The following is an 18797-nucleotide window of genomic DNA, read 5'->3' on the forward strand; positions in this document are numbered from 1 at the left end:
TAACATGATGCCCAACATGACCAGTACAACTGGAATTTACTGCTTTACTACAACATTGGATATATGACTTTTCCCTCTGGACTTAATTCTTTAAATATCTTTTATATGTGTCTGATTCTACTACATCCATTCTCAGGAGTAACATGGAAGTTTGTTAAACTTCCCTCCATCCAAGAAGAAGCATGTTGATCACAAGTGAGTATGTGTTCAGTTGCAGCTCATCTGGTGCGTTATATGACAGACAGGGAGACAATGAGAATCTTAGGCACTCACGTCTGCCTGTTTTCTTTTTGATGACAATCGACAATTGCCGCTTGATGACATTCATTAAGGAGATGATTGGTTAATTAGCTCAAAGAGTGGTATTTAATGAGGATCTGACTGAGCCGCAATTAGACAGACTTTGGCTCCTGGTTTACTTCTAAAAGTCTCTTCTCATAGTTTGTTGAATTAATCGAAGGCAGACCTGACATCACGAGATGCATAAGAGGCTGGAGTAATGCTTGGCCACTAGTTTTTAACAGATTTTTGTGTAAATATGTATCGGCAGTCAAAGTGTAACAGGGTTGTTCTTGATTCATGGGGCAGGAAAGGAATTTGAAGCACTCCAGCGTCCTCTGAGAGCTCTTTATTGTTTGAAGGCCGTGGGCCTGACAGCATCACAAGCTCAGTTTTGAACTCCAGAAGAATAAAAGCTTTTTTCTCTGACAAAAGCGGCGTAGGACTCGCTCTGAATGTGTGTGGGTGTCTTTTTAAATTTGATCTGTTGTGGAGAATTGATCGCCTGCCAACGAAAAGTTTGCAAATATTCAAACTGTCGATAGGAATTTGAGTCTAAAAACTTAAATGCATGTATGTCTTTGTAGCAATGCACTCCTACTATGATAATCATATTTAAATTATTCTACAATTGTTGCTTATATTCTGAAATCTGTGACCTGATCTGCAGTTTTGGTTTTATTTTTCTCTCTGCTTTCAACAGTGACATTAGTGGACTTTACATTTTTTGCACTCCCATTACATAACATGGAGGAGTAACTTTTTTGTTGTTGTGTGTCAGTGAATGTGTGAAGCTTGTGATGAGGAACGCTGCAATCATGTTCCAATTGTGCCACAATAAGAATATTTTAATGCTGACATTTTCAGATGTATATGTAAGTCAACAGTGAACTGAAGTGATGGAGTTGGTCACAACAGTTGCAATAGTCAGCTTCCCCCAATTAAACTATTTAATCATAATACATCAATATCTTTGAGCTGCTAAAATCCGGGCATAACCAAAAATCCAACGCTATTCCTTAACCTCACATTAGCCTAAAACTTGTCATATCCCATTGCAGCTGAACCACCTGCTGAATTATGGATGTGTCTTTATTGTGTCTAAAAATATTGTCTAAAAAAATACTTCACCCACAAAATTAACATTTGTCCATCAATTTGCCCCGCATTACCTTGAAGTCGTGAAGGAAACTTTGGTTTTCCCGCATAAGGACGGCGATGAACCGTTAACAGCAAAACTACATCAAAACACTCTCACACAACTCGTGCGGTATTATCTCGTACACTCACTACTTCTCAAGCGCACGTGTCTTCACTAAAACCGTACTACGTAAAGCGCTTCCGCATAAACATTCTCCTGCTTCTGCAGGCGCACTGTATGTCCGCATGAGTCTGGACACTTTCCTCTCTCTTTAAAAGTTCACTAAAAGTGTTGTAGTTTCATCACCGACTCCATGTCGATCTGCCCTTGGGCAAGTCACCTAATCCCAAATTGCTACCGAAGGTCTTTGCCTGCGGTGTTTGAATGTGATAGTCTTGATGGGCAGGTGGTAGCCATGCAAGGTGACATCATTGTGTGAATGCATGTGTGAATGGGTGAACAACAAATCCAAGTCCATTTACCATTTGACAAAAAAGTTAACAAACCAGAAGGTGATGTAGGGGAGACAGAGCGAAACCAGATTCTGCAAATGCGTGGCCTATTTCATTTCCTCAGATCATTCATTAAATCAGTTTAGTTGGATAATCTAGTGGAGCTTCGACATTCTTCCAGCATTGCTGCCATAGATGGAAGCAAAGTGAGAGTCAAGCTACTTGTCCAGTTTATAATTCTCAGTCATCTGCTGTACAGCCTGAATGAAATGCAAAGTAACTTTGGCCATTTCTGCCAACGCCCAAATTCAACCAAATGACTCATTGAACCTGCCCAGACCACAGTGAGTAAAGCAGTGGATTCATGTGGATCCTCTGTTGGGCTGTGTAACCCTTTTTTTTTTGGAAAGGCCGCATATTGTTTTTACTTATAAAGAGACGGCTCCTCTCATCTCGGATGCCAGAATGTTTCTGTGCACAAAGCAGAACTGATTGCAGGGGGGTGACACTTTAAAAAAAGTTCACATAATTTAATGGGACGAGTAAAAACAACTTATTGTCAGATTGAATTATTTGTGGTCATTTGCGGGTGAACTGAAAAGCAAATTTGGGACGGAGAACACAGCAGGTGAGGGGCTCTAAGATTTCAGAAAATATAGAAAATAATTAAGAAAAACAAATCCTTCCTTGAGGTGTAGTTTGGCTTGTCGACAGCTGGTTTTCTGCCCGGTGACATGCTGCCGGGCTTTGTCATGTCTGCTTTTACGAAATACCCCTGTAGTTTCACGGCAACCTGAGAGTGTTTATCCGAACTTAGTAGAGCCATCTTTCCACTGGCACAGAGTCTCAGGACAGACAGTGTTGTTAGCAACGACGGGCAACAGCATGCAGGAATGATTATACTGCAGGAGTATGCCTATCTATGTATGGGCTAATGTAGCTACACCTGCCAGCTGAGGACGGGCCAAGTAATGTTCAATATGATCATATATAATATATATGATCATATATATCATATTATATTATATTAGAATATAACAACAAATATATATCTAATACTGCAATGCTGTATCGCACGTTGTCATGAAAAGTTGCAGCCAAAAGGGTTTCACTTAAATAGGGGCTGAACTAGAACATGAATAACTACAAAAACAATCAATAAGCACAAAAGCCGTGAATGTGAAAATTCAAAATCCAGAAATTAGCCTATCTACTTGTACAAACATACTATTTGTAATACCCTGAGTTGTCTAAACTGATACCACAGGGCATGTGGATGGATGTTTGCAGAATAGTTAATTAAATTAAGAGAATTGAAGTAACGCTAATATCAAGTGTCAACTGATTGGGAAAACTCCCCTTGTGAGTGCTGACCTTGTGATGTTTTTGGGGGACTGGTGGTTGTCATTGTTGTTTGTTCTTGTATTTTATTTAATATAATCTCAAGTCACTCGTTGCTCTATGCACTTTAATGTGTAGCCTATATGACGCTTTCTGTCAGCAGCCGTGATGGAGAACATTGATTTTCTCAAATGTCAGGGATTTAAAAAGACAAGGATGTCACAGAGACTTCTGAACAACGTGTGGACACTGAATACGAGAGATGGGTGAAGACCTGTCCTCACAGAAGAGCCGGAAGAAACCTGTGTTTGCTGGTTCGCAACACTTTTAGCTATTTCGTTGATTCGAATCATTAAAATAATTTATCAAGTCTGTTAAAAAAACAGAATTTGGTGCAGCAGAAATATGTTTCTTCTGCTCTCCTTGCGTGTTACTCAACCTATGACCCTTTAGATTTGACCTGCATGATGGTCTTAATCATCTTTGGGTTATTTCTCTGCTTGACAAATGGGTGAAAGTGTTCTCTGTAACTTCACTTGGACACTGATTTCTCTCGGCAGCTGTAGATCTTAGAGTTCATCAAAGTGAACTCCCCCTCTTTTACTCCACAGTGGTGATGATAGGCAGGCATCAGGCTCCCAGTCATAGTGGCTTTGTATTTTCTATATTAACCGGGGAATTTGTCACACCGGATGAGGTCATTGAAATCCAATACTGGGTTTCCGTCAATGCTCACATGCATGTTCAACTTTCCCTCTAACACAATAATTACAACTTTTAAGGACAAATGAATTGAAAGTGGTTTGTTATTGTGACAAGATTATAGTAAAACATGTCTCCATTAGCTATTTCCTGAGATCTAACCCAGTCAACAGGTATAATGCCAGGACCATGGATTGAGTTTTTACCAACGATGTGAGTGACACCGAGTCACATGAAGTAACATCCATTCATTCATCTAAGCCCTGTTTTTACCTCTAGCAAATCTCTAAACCAAATGTCCTCTGGCTAATCAAAATAAACGGCACGATTATTTCAGGATATCACAGAGATGCCTGGAAATTGGTCTCACTCCTGTGAGACACATTCAAGCAAAAAGTGACTGTTTTTCCTCCCACAGCAACACAGCGGTTTAGTGAGGCATAAAAGTGGCGCGAAAGCCCTCAAACGTCAGTTAAATATTGGACTTATCAATGGTTCAGAAATATGGCCGATGGTCGGATAGCAGACATGTTGACTTCCACTCAAAGAGAGAGAGTGACATTTTAGGAAAACACGTTTATTTCGTGGACGTATTATTCTGTTGTGGTTCTCGTATGATAAATAAGGTAAATTTGAAGGATAAACAAGCAAGCAGTTCTCTGCCTGGGTATCCTGACATGACCCCTGTGCCTTGTGAGTTAAACCAGTAAAAATGTATGAACTGGCTAATTCATGCACTGTTGTTAATTGATGATTACCTTGACTTTTGAAGTCAGAACCAATCCATGTTGGTTATATCACATGTTCCTTTCACACATTTAGCTGTCTTTGTCTCTGAAGCAATTTGTAGTTATTGCTCTGACAGAAAACACTGTAAACCCAAACGGTCTGCTGAGCACGTCTCAGCATCCGGCGCTAGCAGGGCGGAGCCGCACTAATCGCACATCCAAATCTCTTATCAGAGCCCAGAGGGGCCAAATCACAACTTCCTCAGAGGCTGAGTCGCTTGGAAAGGGAAGAGACCATTGCCTGCTGCGGTCACACTGGAGCCCAGGGCAGAGCATCACTCACGTAAACGCTGAGTGGAGTAGAGAGGGGCCCCTCAATGAAGCTGTCGAAGTCGGTGACCAAACATACAAGCAGAGTATGAAGTATATTGTGAATCTTTTGTTCCTTGCTGGACTCAGCTATGCATTAAGGTGTGTGTGTGAATGTGTGTGTTCACAATATATGTTTTCAAACTGTTCTTTTTGTCACGGATGCTTTCAAACAGCTAGATAAAGACATCATATTGTTTTTTTGGAACACAGTTGAGGTTTCTGAGCTTACACATCAGGCATTAATAAGGCATCAGCCAATTGTGCAGGATGCTGCTATAGTTTATTTAACTTTCTACTCAGTCACTAGTGATGCATCTGGTGATGTATCCGGCTGCACCTATGTCATTCATTTGACCATGAGGCTCCGTTAGCCAGCACACATGTAGCATAAGGTGAGCAAGTATTTAGAGACACTATGATGACATATAATACTTTTGCAATATGTACAGTGTAACGTCAATAAAGCCATTTTAATTGAGAAGTTGAAGATACAATTGTAGACTGTACAATATTTAGGCATACCTGTATCAACCCCTCAAAAGGTCGTTATTACTGTTATACCAAATTAATTAACCACACAACAGAGGATACATTTTCTAGGAAACGCAGACGTCACTAAACTATAGTTCCCGGCTGTTTTAGTAAATGATTTGGCATGGGCTTGGGGCTGAGAGCCACAGACAAAGAGAAGTAAGACCGTATCCTAACGTAATGGTTTACATGGCCAAGCAAACACTTTGGACACTTATCTACCCACATGGCAGAGGTGAATCACATTTGAAGTTTGAAGTCTATCTCCTGTCCAGAAGTGAGCGATTGCACTCCAAGCAGAGAACAGTGGACTCAACAACGTTAGATCTTTTTCCTCTGAAGGGTGTTCTTCGGGCAGGCGCAGGACTTGTTTAACACAAACACACCCAGTGCAGCTCGCCTGTCTGGGCTTCCTGTTTTTGTGTGTTTTCATGTTAAAATGTTTCTAACGTCCAAACACCTTGTAAGCGTGTAAGGAATGAAAGAAAACAAGCATTTGTTTTGGGGCTTTTTCTCCTCTGAATCAGGTTTGACCAACTCTTTTCTGATTCATTATTTTGACTTCAACACATTTATATCTCAGTTCTAACTCCAATGCAGCTCCAATCCATTTACATCCGCAAACTGCCCTGCAGAACATTCTACAGATGATAACCATTCATTTCCCCCACTATGATTTTCCCTGCAGGCTTGAGGGCTGTAACCTCAAAACATTTCCAACAGAAGCTCCTTCTCTAAAGCTCTGAGGCGCACTTGCCTTCATGCAGAATATGAGACCTATTTAAAGTCGAAAACTGGTTTAAACGTCAAGAGCTTTTAACTTGTGACCCTCAGAATGACGGGCTGTGATTTGTCACTGTTGGCGATGGATGGGGACAGGGCTTAGAGTGACGTCAACAGTGAGAAAGTGGTGCGGCTGTCTCTATAAGTTCCGGGCTCTGACTCTGGTAGATTCACATATCCCTGGATTTACAGATCCTCCCGCAGACATGCGAGACCGCCGCTCTGCAAGCACACTTGATCCCTTTTTTTATCTCAAATGTCACTCCAATTGATCTCCATCGGGAGGCCGGAGAATGGGCTCTGCACACAGACGTTTAACAAGCAGGACATTTGGTTTCAGGACGAACATATTTACGTCGATCCCTCTGTATTTTACCGCACAGGCGTTCATTTCTTTTGGCCGCTACTCACGTGAAGTCAGTTTACTTCTTTCTGTCATTTTGATGATTGCCATATTCGCTGAATTTCCCCCGCATTCTTTACGTGTCTGGGCCATCTGCTTTATGTCGCGCTGTTCTCCAGATCCTCGGGTGTCCGGAGACCGCTTCAAACGCCAAGTTTCCATCCTGCTGTCAAGGGAATTTTAAGAAAAAACTTTTCAAAAGTCCCCAACAAATTAAATGTGAATTAGCTGCCTTTTTCCTTCAAGTCTCACTAAAGTGAATAAGTACAGGCAGTAAAAAAAAAATACAACCACCAGACAAGAAGTGTTTGAAGACCCAATCAGTCACGGGCAAACTGCTGCTGTTGTTCTTTAGTGGAGCCTAATGTCGGCCATATTTCATGCTGTGTGAATATGAAAACAAGAAATGCCCTTGGCAGTATTCTACCCGCGACGGTCCTCTTGTGCACGGAGAGAGAGAGAGAGCAAGTTTAGCATTTCACGGAGGGCTGTGCTGGACAAATATTTTGAGACTTCTCAGAAAATCCAAATCCTCTTCTGGGCTGTGCAACCAGACTGAGAAAATGATTTCTGTCTGTTTGTAAATATCCTGGATCAACAAATCATGTTTATGCTTCACGCCAGAATGTTTTCTTTTCCACTCAGTCTTTCCTAATAATACTTCGCTTCAGAGTCTCTCACATGAAAAAAATAAATACTTAGGTTAAATAGATAATAGTCCTGTTTATATTCGTGTTTCTTCTCATCCTCAACATCTTTTAGTTTATACCAATGAAAATTATTTTGAAAAATAGTGATTTCATGAACTTTCTTTAAAGGAAAGAAGATAGTCTATAGTCTTCCGACCACTTAAAGCACTTTAACACTACATGTCATTCACCAATTCCCACCCATTCATAGCAAGGGCTTCCATACAGGTTCCCACCTGCTCAGGACTATATTATATATAAGGACACATCAGCATGGACTAAGCTGGGAAACAATAGACTGGGATATTATATATCACAATATTAATGATAATTATATGTTTACTACACTATTTGTGTGAATAAATTAAACTAAATTGAATGTGCAGCTATTGTGCATCCTTTTCCATGTTCCTTGGGAAGATGAACTTGTGTGGAGTCGGAACAAAAACAGGATATTTCAGTTCTACTTAAATGATAAGAACAAGAGGAGAAGAAACTAAATCAGCAGAGTATTGAAACAGTTCTTCAAAATAAAAAGCATGAAGCCGACTGTATACTCTCTGCTCCTCTGAATCCTTCAGTGAAATTTGAGTTGATGTCTTTCTTTCTCTTGGGTCTCATGTCTGTTGGTTCTCAAATGCAGATAGTCCTTCAAAAATCAGTCAAAGCAAGAAGAAAATGTGCCTTTACTTTTGTAGATGCAACCCGATTTGAAGATGCTTGTGATGTTTGGCCTTCTAGGTCTCTTACATCATGATGAAAAGCTCAACATTGGCACCAAGATTCTCATAGTCATAGTACATTTGATGTCCGTGAGGAAATTGGAACTATGTTTGTTTGACAAAGCACACACCTTTTGAATTTAATCCTTTTGTGCACATCTTTATGTGCACATCGATCTGAGGGTGAATGAAGCAAGGCCTCTCTCTAGAAGATATGGAGGGAAATATTTTATATATTTTCCTTCTCTCTCAGAAGCCCCCATCTCCACACACAGCCAATTAGCAGTAATTCAAATGGCCTCTTCCAAGAGTCAAAGATAATTAATAGCCTGCATGTGCTTCCAGTTTTTCCCTGTTAATGATTTTTTTTTTCTTTACCCAAATGCAAATGTGATTTAACTTCATAAACACTCGACTGATTAAGGGCAAATATTTGCCCTCTTAAAGCGGGTGGAGCGTGAAATGATTTTAATTGAATCAAAAGTTGTTTTTCTTCTCTGTTTGCAGAGATTGAAGCCAAAGAGGCCTGTGATTGGCTGCAAGCGGCCGGCTTCCCTCAGTATGTGCAATTATTCAAAGGTAAATATAAGGGTGTTAATGTAATCCGCACAGCCCCCGGAGTCATCGCGAAGATGATACAAACAGTGTCTCAGGCAGCGTCTGAGTGTTTCATTTGTCTTGTCTTGTCTTTTGTGTGTGTGTGTGTGTGTGTGTGTGTGTGTGTGTGTGTGTGTGTGTCAGACTGCAGGGTTCCCATTGACATTGACTGGGCAAAGCGTGACCACCACTTCCTGGATAAGGACGCCCTTGATTCACTCTGCAGGTAACACAGGTGTACAAGTGCACTTCTATATCCACAGGAGGTTTGGATGTGATATTGTGAACATGCTTTTCTCTTGAGTATTACTTTAACTGTACTTCACCATGGTAGGTCCACTGGGAAATGTTTACTTTAGTTTAGTCTCACTCTTTTGCAGGAACATTCTGCTTCACAATCACTTCCTACTGCATTCTAATCTGTAGTCAATAAAATGCTCCAGTGGAGCAGTTAGATGTTTAGTGCCTTGCTCAAGGGCACCACAGTGGTGGTCATGAGGGACGGGCAAGTGCTGCATTTTCCTCTGTTGTATCCCGTTGGTCCAGGGATTAAGCTGACTGCCTTCTGGTCACAAGCTTGTGTTTAAAGTGAGTGTAGAGTGTTGTTTTGTCTTTCGATTTCTTTCTAAAAACAAAGTTTTCTGATTATAACTATTGCATTCTGAAACATCAGCTCTTGCTGACATGTTAGCGTCAGTGTAAGGAATGAATTGGCAAATTTAAAGAATGTGTACAGCAGGTCACTGTTATTATGTGACGCTGCCAGTCTAACCAGCATCCACTTTCATCTCTCCCCCCTCCTCCAGGAGATTAAGCACTTTAAACAAAAGTGAGGAAATGAGGCTGGAGCCACGGAGATCAAAACGCAGGGTGAGTGTTGAGAGCAAACACAGAGAAACTCGAACGCAGCGGGGATATCGTATCAAGGCAGCCCAAGCCGTGGGGGGTGTCACACCATGAGATCTCCCCATTAAACATCTCTTGATTTTGAGTGATACAAAGTGATCAGTCCTACTCCTCCAGTTCCTCTTTCTAGGAGAAAGCAAAGTGCAGGAAAACAGAAGCTGAAGTTATAAATATTTTTGTTTCTATATTGTTTTAGTCAATTCCAACTGGATTAACAAAACAGCTTTGACCTTGATTCTATCATCCAGTACATTCTTCATTATTCTGTCTTGTTTTAAAAATCTAACTCAGACTTTTATAACTTTTTATGACATGATGTTGATGATATTGATTTGTCATCTTGAAGTTTTGCTAAATCCACAATATACACTCAAAGCAATCAAACTACATTTTAAATTATAAGTACAATATGTGATACGCTGTGTTTGCATAATGACGTTCATGACGTTCATGCTTGTATAAATTATTGAAGGAAAATATTTGTATTTGTGTGAATTTATGTGAATTTTAGGCCTTGTTATAATATTCTGTTTGCACATTGTTGTGCATGCCGCCGTGCATATATTAGTGTCGGTGCATATTCTGTTCTGTCATGTTATTTGTGGGTAATATTAGCTTGTTGTGCGCTCTTGTCTCTGCATTTGAACCCTCCTTCCTCTTCTAGGGAGACGACTTTGACGAAGAAGACCTCTGTGCCATCAGCCCCAACTGGACCTACGACAGGCGGATCCGTCGATGGCGTCGCCTCGACTCCACGATGGACGTCCTTTGCTCGTCTGAGAGCACCACCGAACGCCAGAATGCTTCTCCGTGTGAAGTCGGTGACCGCCATGATGTCTGCTCCATCCACAGCTCCAGCAGCACTGAGAGTGAGGGCCACAACGGACACCACAGGGGTCACAGAGACGCCGCTGCCATCAAAACCCCCTCAGACGACCATGAGACCAGCAGGAGCTCCTCTCGCTGCTCCTCCACCAACAAGATGCTGTTTGTGGATCCCTCGTTTAGTGGACTCCCCTCCCCTGACGGATGTGTTGAAGGATCATCCACCATGACTCTGGAGGACGAAGGCTGCTTCCCAGACAAACCGCCCAGGAAGAAGGGCACCAGTCTTCTGAGAAAGATGGAAAAACTGAGGCTGAGGGGAAAAACGGGCCTTCTCGCTTCTGCTCACAGTGGCGAGAGTCGGGCCCGGCATGTTATCAGCGGCCCGGTTCGGGTCCAGGAGGAGGAGAGCATGGAGAGGCTGCACGGCCCGTCCAGGTGAGGATTGTGGATTACAATCTTTTAAAAACCCAGAAGGGATTTTCCACAACATTTACTACTGTTTTAAAGCTATTTACAGAACTATTTACAATGTTTTCCCAATTTGTAGTTGTAAGATGATAGTAACAGATAAATGCATTATTGTAAAAACATTTTATGGACAACCAAAGAAGCGGGGAGATATGTCACGTCCGGCTACTTCCTTTATTTAGACTAAGAAAGATTGTTTATCTTGTGGAGGGGAATATTCTTTTGTGCCATAATTATAACTGCAGGTCGTTCCCAGTGCAGCTCTAACTGTAGAGTTGTACCCACCTGAATGTCTCCAGCCTGCAGGGTCGACCCGACAGCCGTGCATCTTCCTCACCCTCGTCTCCTCACACCATCAGCAGCAGCAGCAGCAACAGCCAATCCGAGAGTAGCAGCACCGTAAGCACGCCCAGCCCGGTCACCCGGGTCAGGAGTAACTGCAAACGCTCCAACAGCGGGGTCGATGGAACGACCTGGAACAATCAGAACCACACAGAAACAGAGGTCAGTCAGTTGTTCTTATGTATCACATCAAACTGATTCAGTGCAACTTTGTTTCTGAAAAGAGATACTTTGCAGGAAACAAATGTGAGGTCTTATTATTAGTTGCCATATTCTGCTAAATGTAAATAAAGGGAAATTGTTGATGATGATGTTAGTGTCTAGATACATTTTTACCGTCTTAGTTTAAGCTTGTTTTTTAACACCGCCACTGGCTGCAGACCCTTCATTTATTGACTCGGACATGTTCTATGAAATGGAAACCGTTCGGGTCCAATTTTTAATCCATTCATTTGATGCTTAGCAGCCTATACAGCATTGGGTAACAATGTCAACATATTGTTTGAATGTAGGCCTGAATGGAAATTTTGAATCATTGAAAATAAATGCTATATTATATTCTGTCATTACCTTTTTTTCTTTTTAAACATTCAATCATCCACCTGTTCACCCTCTCAGGACGTCAGGAACCAAATCAACAACAACAACAACAGCAGCAACAGCCCCGAGAGTTTGATCTTCCAGATCCCCAACGGGCACAAGCCAGGGACCTTCCCCACCTCTCTCGCACACAAACGCCCCATCCTCTCCCCCGTCATCGACAACACCTCGGTCAACTGGAGGACCGGGAGTTTCCACGGCTATCGGGGCCGACACAGTTCCCGACGTGGCACGTCATCACTGGCCACCAACGACCAGGTACCAGGAGTCCCCAGTCCGCTCGCTGTGCTGGATCATCGGCTGAGCATCTACGACAACGTGCCTGACGTCCAGCAGCTGTCTGAAGGCGAAGGTGGCGGAAGTGGCAGCGATGCAGAAAGGATGGTCGAGGAATCGGAGGTGGGTCCAAAGACTGTAACTCCACAGTTACTTGTATTTATTTTCATACTTGGATATTTAGTTGATATATATATTTTGTTCAGGGGATTACAAGGTTGCCTAGCATCCATTTACCGTTCGGCCTTAGTATGCTTTGTTGGAAGCATACCAACAGTGTTTGAAAGCCCCTTTCCAACAGCAGAATTTGTGAGGATCCAATCATTTTAGCAACTTCAAAACTGAAAAACAATCCGATCTGGTGTGTGGAGGTATGCAGGGTTTGAACTTCTCTCTCAAGTTCCCTTTTTCATTTTTTAACACAACTACACTTTTCATGCAAGAACCACATAAATATCTAGAGGAGAGACACATTAAAGGCACATTTTCTATGAATACAACTAGCTAATCAAAGTAGCAAAATATGTGATGCCCCTGTTTCATTTATTGTTTCATTCTCCATGTTGTGAAGCAAAAACAAATCTAAATAGATGGAAATAATGAGCAGTCATCCAAGTATGTGTGTGCGATATTCATATAAGAGGGCAACAAACTGATTAAATTGCTGGGAACAAAGCTCCTTCCTTCAGCGGAGTAGAGCTGTCCAGGTGCTGAACAGGTGACCCGGCTGTGTTGAAAGGCGTCTGTCCATGGTGCTGAACCCTGACACCACTAATAGTAACTACTGTGGACGATGAGTGGGTTCAAGGACCAGATATATATTTATAGTTTTCGTCGCACACGGCTATGACTTTGTGGATGAAAAAATGTGTTCCAAAATTACAGAACAGATCAGAGAGTGATAATAAAGAACATTTACTGGGTGATGTAATTGATGAGTCACTATTGGAGATTAACATGTATAATTCAATATGGTTATGTTGTGTAACATGGCTGTAAAATCCCACCTTCTGTTACCTAGAGTAAAGGTTTTCCAGAGATAATACAATACAAATTCATTCATGTAAAAAAAAATCTCTCATTGGCTTCCCTGCCTCTCGGGTAAAGGATGGATAAAGACCCATGAAAAGAAAATCTAAAATTAGAGTCTATAAAGACACGGGTCATTCAATCAAGAATATTGATATTGCTAAGTTTTCCCATAAGGCCAGAAATAATTTTGTGAGTGCTCGTATAAAAATTCCATTTTAGATTAAAACAATACAGTAATCGGTGTGAATTAATCATCCTTCTTCAGACATAACTACACCCAGTGGAAGAGGTGCAATTTGGAACTCTCTTTGACAAAAAAAGGCAGCCATGGAAGTAAACGTTGACAAAAAGTATTATAAAAATCATTAGGTAATGGCTTTTAAGGAACCAATTATTCTTTACTTCTGATTCTGAAAGTGAGTAATACTGCTGTATGCCACAATGAAATCCTTATTTACAAATTCCTAAAATCAAAGCTGAATCAATCAATTGAAGAAAAATGTTTTTAAAACTCTCCTTTTTGGCATTATAATATAATTATACTGTTGTTTTGTCTTGATTGTTACCATTTTCTCCTAAAAGAGATATCAAACTATGTCTGTGGCAATTGAACATTTTAATACTTTTGTAATACTATTTTAGTGAAGTTACTAATTTAATCTAGTATAGTGTCTTGTCAACTAGTTTTTGTGAGAAATGTTCAAAGTTTCTTTGGGGAATTTTCTCTTGATCCTGCCCAAATTGTTTTTCCTCTCTCAGGTGAGTCAATTGTTGGCAGACGAAGATGTTTTCTCCGCTCTGGACAGCGTTCTGGAGAGGATCGGCAACCTGCAACAACTGGTGTCCACATGGTCTGAAAATCTATCCGAGGACGACTGTCAAAGAGGTTCCTCCTCCTCTTCTCCCTCCTTGTCCTCGTCTTCCTCCCAGGACTCACCTGGTCACGGCTCATCGGTAGCCTCCCCGTGCCCGTCTTCCCCGAGCCACGTCCACCTGGAGGAGCAGCCTCCAGAGGAGACGGAGGAGGAGGAGGTAAAGAGCCATGAGGAGGTACCTGTGAATGGAGAGACCAGATCACCACAACCCAGATGCAGGTGAGAAAGTTTGGAGTGTAATGCAAGTAATTAAAACTGCAATTAAATCCAGGTTTATTTATAGAGCATATCATATTTCAAAAGAAACGTAGCTCAAAAGTGTCACAGGTTAGGGTAATTAAAAAGACAGTTGACACAAGCATCTCAGGAACAGGAGTGACGTTTACATTTCCGAAGCTAAAAGCTAATGTGTTTGACAAATATTGACCAGCATCAAAATTCAGTTCAAGGAAATCCAAGCAACACTTTAAGTTGCCCTGGATATTTGTAAATAGAAGCCTCTCTGTCCACCAGGGCGCTGATGATGACAGTTATGGGGATTTATTCCCCCAGGTATCAACCAAAGTATGAGTGGAGTTGCTATGAGGCACTAAAGATAAAAGCAGTAACCACATGGTGAATAGTTTTGATCGTCTCTTTATAGGGCAGCTTTTATATCTCTTTTTGTTGCATATTTGTTCACCGATTTTGAGCAATAAAAAGCTATGAGGCTTCTCCTGTACTGTGAAGTCAGCCACATCATCAATGTTTGCAGATGGATGCTGCCACTGGTGGACTGGTCAGACGGGGGGCAGGGGGGCAGCAAAAGTGCCATCTTAGGTGGAGAAAGTGTGATGATGCTGTGTCCTCCATGGTGGCCTTACAATTGAAAGAAGCAATGCAGTGTCATAAACCTCCTGGTGCTCTTCTTTTTTTATCGCCCATTTCCCCTAAAACTTCCACTGGACGCTGCTTTTTTCTCTTTCTTTGTGTATGTTGTACTGGATAGTTTTAATATAGGTTCCAAAGTACGTGTATCAGATTGTGCACTGTACACACAAATGTGCTTTGTCTTTCAACCTGTTTTTTTAAACACACTCGCATCATGGTTGGAGGGGCAGGAATGCTCTGTTGGTGCAGCACTTTGGTTAAACTGAACTACAATGAATAAAGTTCAGATGTTCATGGTCCCTAGTGGGTGAATCTTGATTGCTTTGTCGATTCCCCTGACTGTTCATGTCGCCCCAGCACCAGGTCAAAATGTCTACTTCAGTGTCCACATACATAAACATAGGCCCTGTTGAATAGCTGTGATCGCGTTAATGATAAATGTGAGCATGCCGACATGTTATATGTTTGTGTGCTGAAGGTCATAATACATGTTTACATGATATCTGTAAGCCCGTAAAGATGCAGAGGTTTAGGCAACAAGCTGAATGTAGTTATAAATACAAGCATTCTTGTATGCTAACTCTAACTTGCTAAAAGCACACTACAACTTGACAGAGCTGAAATTATCAAAAATCAAATAGCCGCCATACAGATGTTTAACTCTGGTGATTATATTGCGATTTTCCTTTGCACCACCCTCCAGACAAACTCATCAATCTAGTTTTCTGGTGGGTAAACAATGCCAGCACGGCTACATGCAGAACCTTAATCTCCTTTGTGCATGAGGATCTCTTTTGTTCGGGTATCTAAATAGATCATTACATGTAGTCACAGTTTTTTTGTCTAATTGGTCTTTTTCACCAAATACAAAATCTCTGCCGTCAGAACTCATGTGACAATTAGGAGAGAGACATTTTAAGTTGATATTTTCTAATTAAAAAAAACATTTATAGGCCTCACATGTTTGTGCTCTATTTGTGTATTCATCTGCTCTTGCTGCTGTGTGTCCAGCAGAGTGAGCCAGCAGCTGCACTGGTCCAGCGAGCAGAACCTGCCCTCCCTGCCCACCAGTCCGGGAGTGGAGAGCCAGTCCGTGTCCCAGTTCCTCCTGCTGCAGAAACTCTCCCTGCTCAAACTCACCGCTCTGATGGACAAATACTCCCCGTCCAGTAAGCAGGGATGGAACTGGTAAGGAGTGTGTAGAGACAGAGGTTTCTTTGGGTGATATCATAGCTTGAAAAAAAGAGGTTGTAGGGAAGCAGAGAAACAAAGCTCTACATTCCTGGATTATTTTTTTTCTTTCTCATTCACACCTGCATGGAGAAACTTCTTCAAGAAAACAACAGTGGAAATGAGGGCAGGTGGCCCCGATGGTGGGTGAATATTTCACACAGCCTATTTAGAAAATTCATATATTATTCGTGGCTCGGGTGCAACCTTACCTCGGCGTGAAGAAAAAGAGAAAAAAAAACAGCAGCAGGCTTCAAGAGCAATAAACTCTTTTTCCAGACATCCAAAAAACCCAGGGAGGACTGTGGGTGCTTCACCTCGTGTCTGAGTTCCTGGGGAGAAGTTTGGTTCGGTTAACTGCTGAGAAATTATGGGTTATTGGGACGGGTTCTCTGTTCTCTTGTCTCCCTGACTCAATCTCTGTTTTTACATTTCATTCTCACTCACTGTCTCATATATAAATCATGATGTGCAGAAGGTGGTCGAGGTCAACGCCAAAAGAACAACGATGTCCCGCCACAGAATAAACGTAGTTTCACTTGCAGCAGGTCCTGAGTCGATTCACTCCAATGGGAGAAGTGAACGAGAACACTTTCATTATGGTGACTCTTTCAAAGCTTCTCATGAGCCACACGTATCCCTAACGTTCAGAAGCTAAAATGGCATCTTCCAGCTGGACAATTCTGGAGAAAATGAACTTTGCTTAAGATATTTCTCAGCAAAACACACTCTTTAGTTGCGTAACTATCTGATATTAGCAAAATAAAATAAATACATTAAGCAAATCTAATCTATTCTGCTTTCAATGCATCCACACATCATTCACAACGCTTCCAAGCGAGCTGGAGGGATGTGGGGAGAGCCGAACAAGCAATGACCACTTTAGGAGACAGGAAGTGTATCCCATTGCAAACCATTGGCGGAGCTTTTAATACGTCATCTTTTGTTACAGAGCTTCTTTGACGGTGGCTACATTAATTGTAAATACGGCAGGTTACAGTCTGTGTCTTTAATGTCCTTAAAGAGGCAGTGAGGGAAGGCCTTTTTATTAAGTAATTTGCAGACTGTTAAGCTTAAATGCTTTTCTTGTTTAATATATGGAATGTTTTCACTTCACTTTTTATTGACATTCATGGGTTTAATGAGATCAGTGTTTTGCCTCCTACACTATGTTTTTGGAATAAGCCCTCGTGCAAAATCGAGACAAATTCATTTTTAAGAATAGAAAAGGGGCTCTTATGCTCAGTGAGATAAGGTTAAATGAGCGTTGAATAAAAAAACATCCTGAAATTACTCCTCACAGATATTCGTTTTTAATTTTCGGGATCAAACGTGTTGGATGGAGTTCGGGAATAACGGGAATAATAATCAGCGAGGCTTCCCGTAGTTCAGGTGTGCTGTGTTTTAGCATTTCAAACTGATTCCTTTTTTACAGAGTTTCCACTTTTTGATAAATTACATGAAACAGGAGCAAAATTTAGGAGTATTGACATCAGAATTGACCTAAATAAATTAAGAAAAATAAATAAAGTTAACGTTTAGTTCAACAAAGCAGGAGTTTCAAATGAACGCACACTCTGAAGTGCAAATTACTTATTCTTACATAAATCAAACGTTCATTCACCTGAAACTGGATTGTGTGACAATAATACATCTTAGACACACCGTCCTTTTTTTATTCATCTCCACAAAATATGGTAAATTCCAGCGAGTCCATTTGTTTGGAGTTCTGGTTGTTTTTTGGGGATGGTTTTGGGTCTTCTCATTGGTTACACATTGAAAGGTCACCGACCGACAAAATCAAAGTTGAAACTGATGGAGGAGTGATGCAACTTGAGTCCTACAACTTTAATTCATTTAGCTCCCTTTTCATGTGCTTTATTAAAGTTTAATCTCTGTAAAAAGGAGCAGTTTGAAAATGTTAAAACACAGCCCACTTGAACGGCAGAAAGCCTCACTGACGCTTTTAAACCTGTTATTCCTGTTATTCCTCTTGAATTAGCTAAATAATCTAAACTAACTAAAACTCAACAGTAACTTTTTTTTTTGAGTCAGACAGATGCACACGCAGCGAGTAAAGACCTCAATGCTCTGTCACTACGGCACCGACAACTTCTCTTCAGGCTGCAACAATTAGTTTAAGTCTTGTCATTCCAATGATTTAATCACTGATGCCAAAGCGAGCGCTAGATGATTCGAAATACAGCAATTAACTGCTGATTGGGACGGCTGATACTCCGAGGCACTTTCCTCAAAATTGCCAGTTTGTTTCAGAGAGCAAAAAACAGTGTGATGGAAAGAGAGCTGAAAAGCATTTAGAGTGAATGTGTGAAATTATTTTTGTCTTTGTCTCGGTACTGCGGCAATATGGCTTTACACCAAGTAGAGAAGAGTTTTTATTAATGATTGTTGGAGGTCTTCAGATCTCTGCTTTTTTTTAAATATTTCTTTTACAAGACTGCAGTGTTATCCAGAGTGCACTCGGCCCTGCAACTTCCAGAGTTAGAAACTAAAATACAGTGCAGCTATCAGGGGTTTTCAGTCCGGCAGTGGAGACTCCCTGCATTTGGAAAACATTAGTGTCCAATAGAAAAGAAAAAAAATACAAACAATCGGTCATTGGTATTAAT

At 41.2% G+C, this 18797-nt stretch overlaps 1 protein-coding gene across 1 annotated transcript in view; it reads left to right on the forward strand.

Moving 5' to 3' along the window:
• Positions 1-18797, forward strand: part of LOC306753893 (rho GTPase-activating protein 7) — a gene marked incomplete at both ends in the record, with an annotated part of 94689 nt that overhangs the window by 64787 nt on the left and 11105 nt on the right. The window contains 8 exons of the mRNA XM_079237807.1: positions 8651-8722; positions 8885-8966; positions 9547-9610; positions 10311-10909; positions 11242-11446; positions 11903-12283; positions 13952-14286; positions 15949-16125. Coding sequence (XP_079093933.1) covers positions 8651-8722; positions 8885-8966; positions 9547-9610; positions 10311-10909; positions 11242-11446; positions 11903-12283; positions 13952-14286; positions 15949-16125 — 1915 coding nt within the window. The remainder of the gene's footprint in view (positions 1-8650; positions 8723-8884; positions 8967-9546; positions 9611-10310; positions 10910-11241; positions 11447-11902; positions 12284-13951; positions 14287-15948; positions 16126-18797) is intronic.

This window comes from Taurulus bubalis (assembly GCF_910589615.1).
Source record: "Taurulus bubalis genome assembly, chromosome: 2".
Lineage (NCBI taxonomy): Eukaryota > Metazoa > Chordata > Actinopteri > Perciformes > Cottidae > Taurulus > Taurulus bubalis.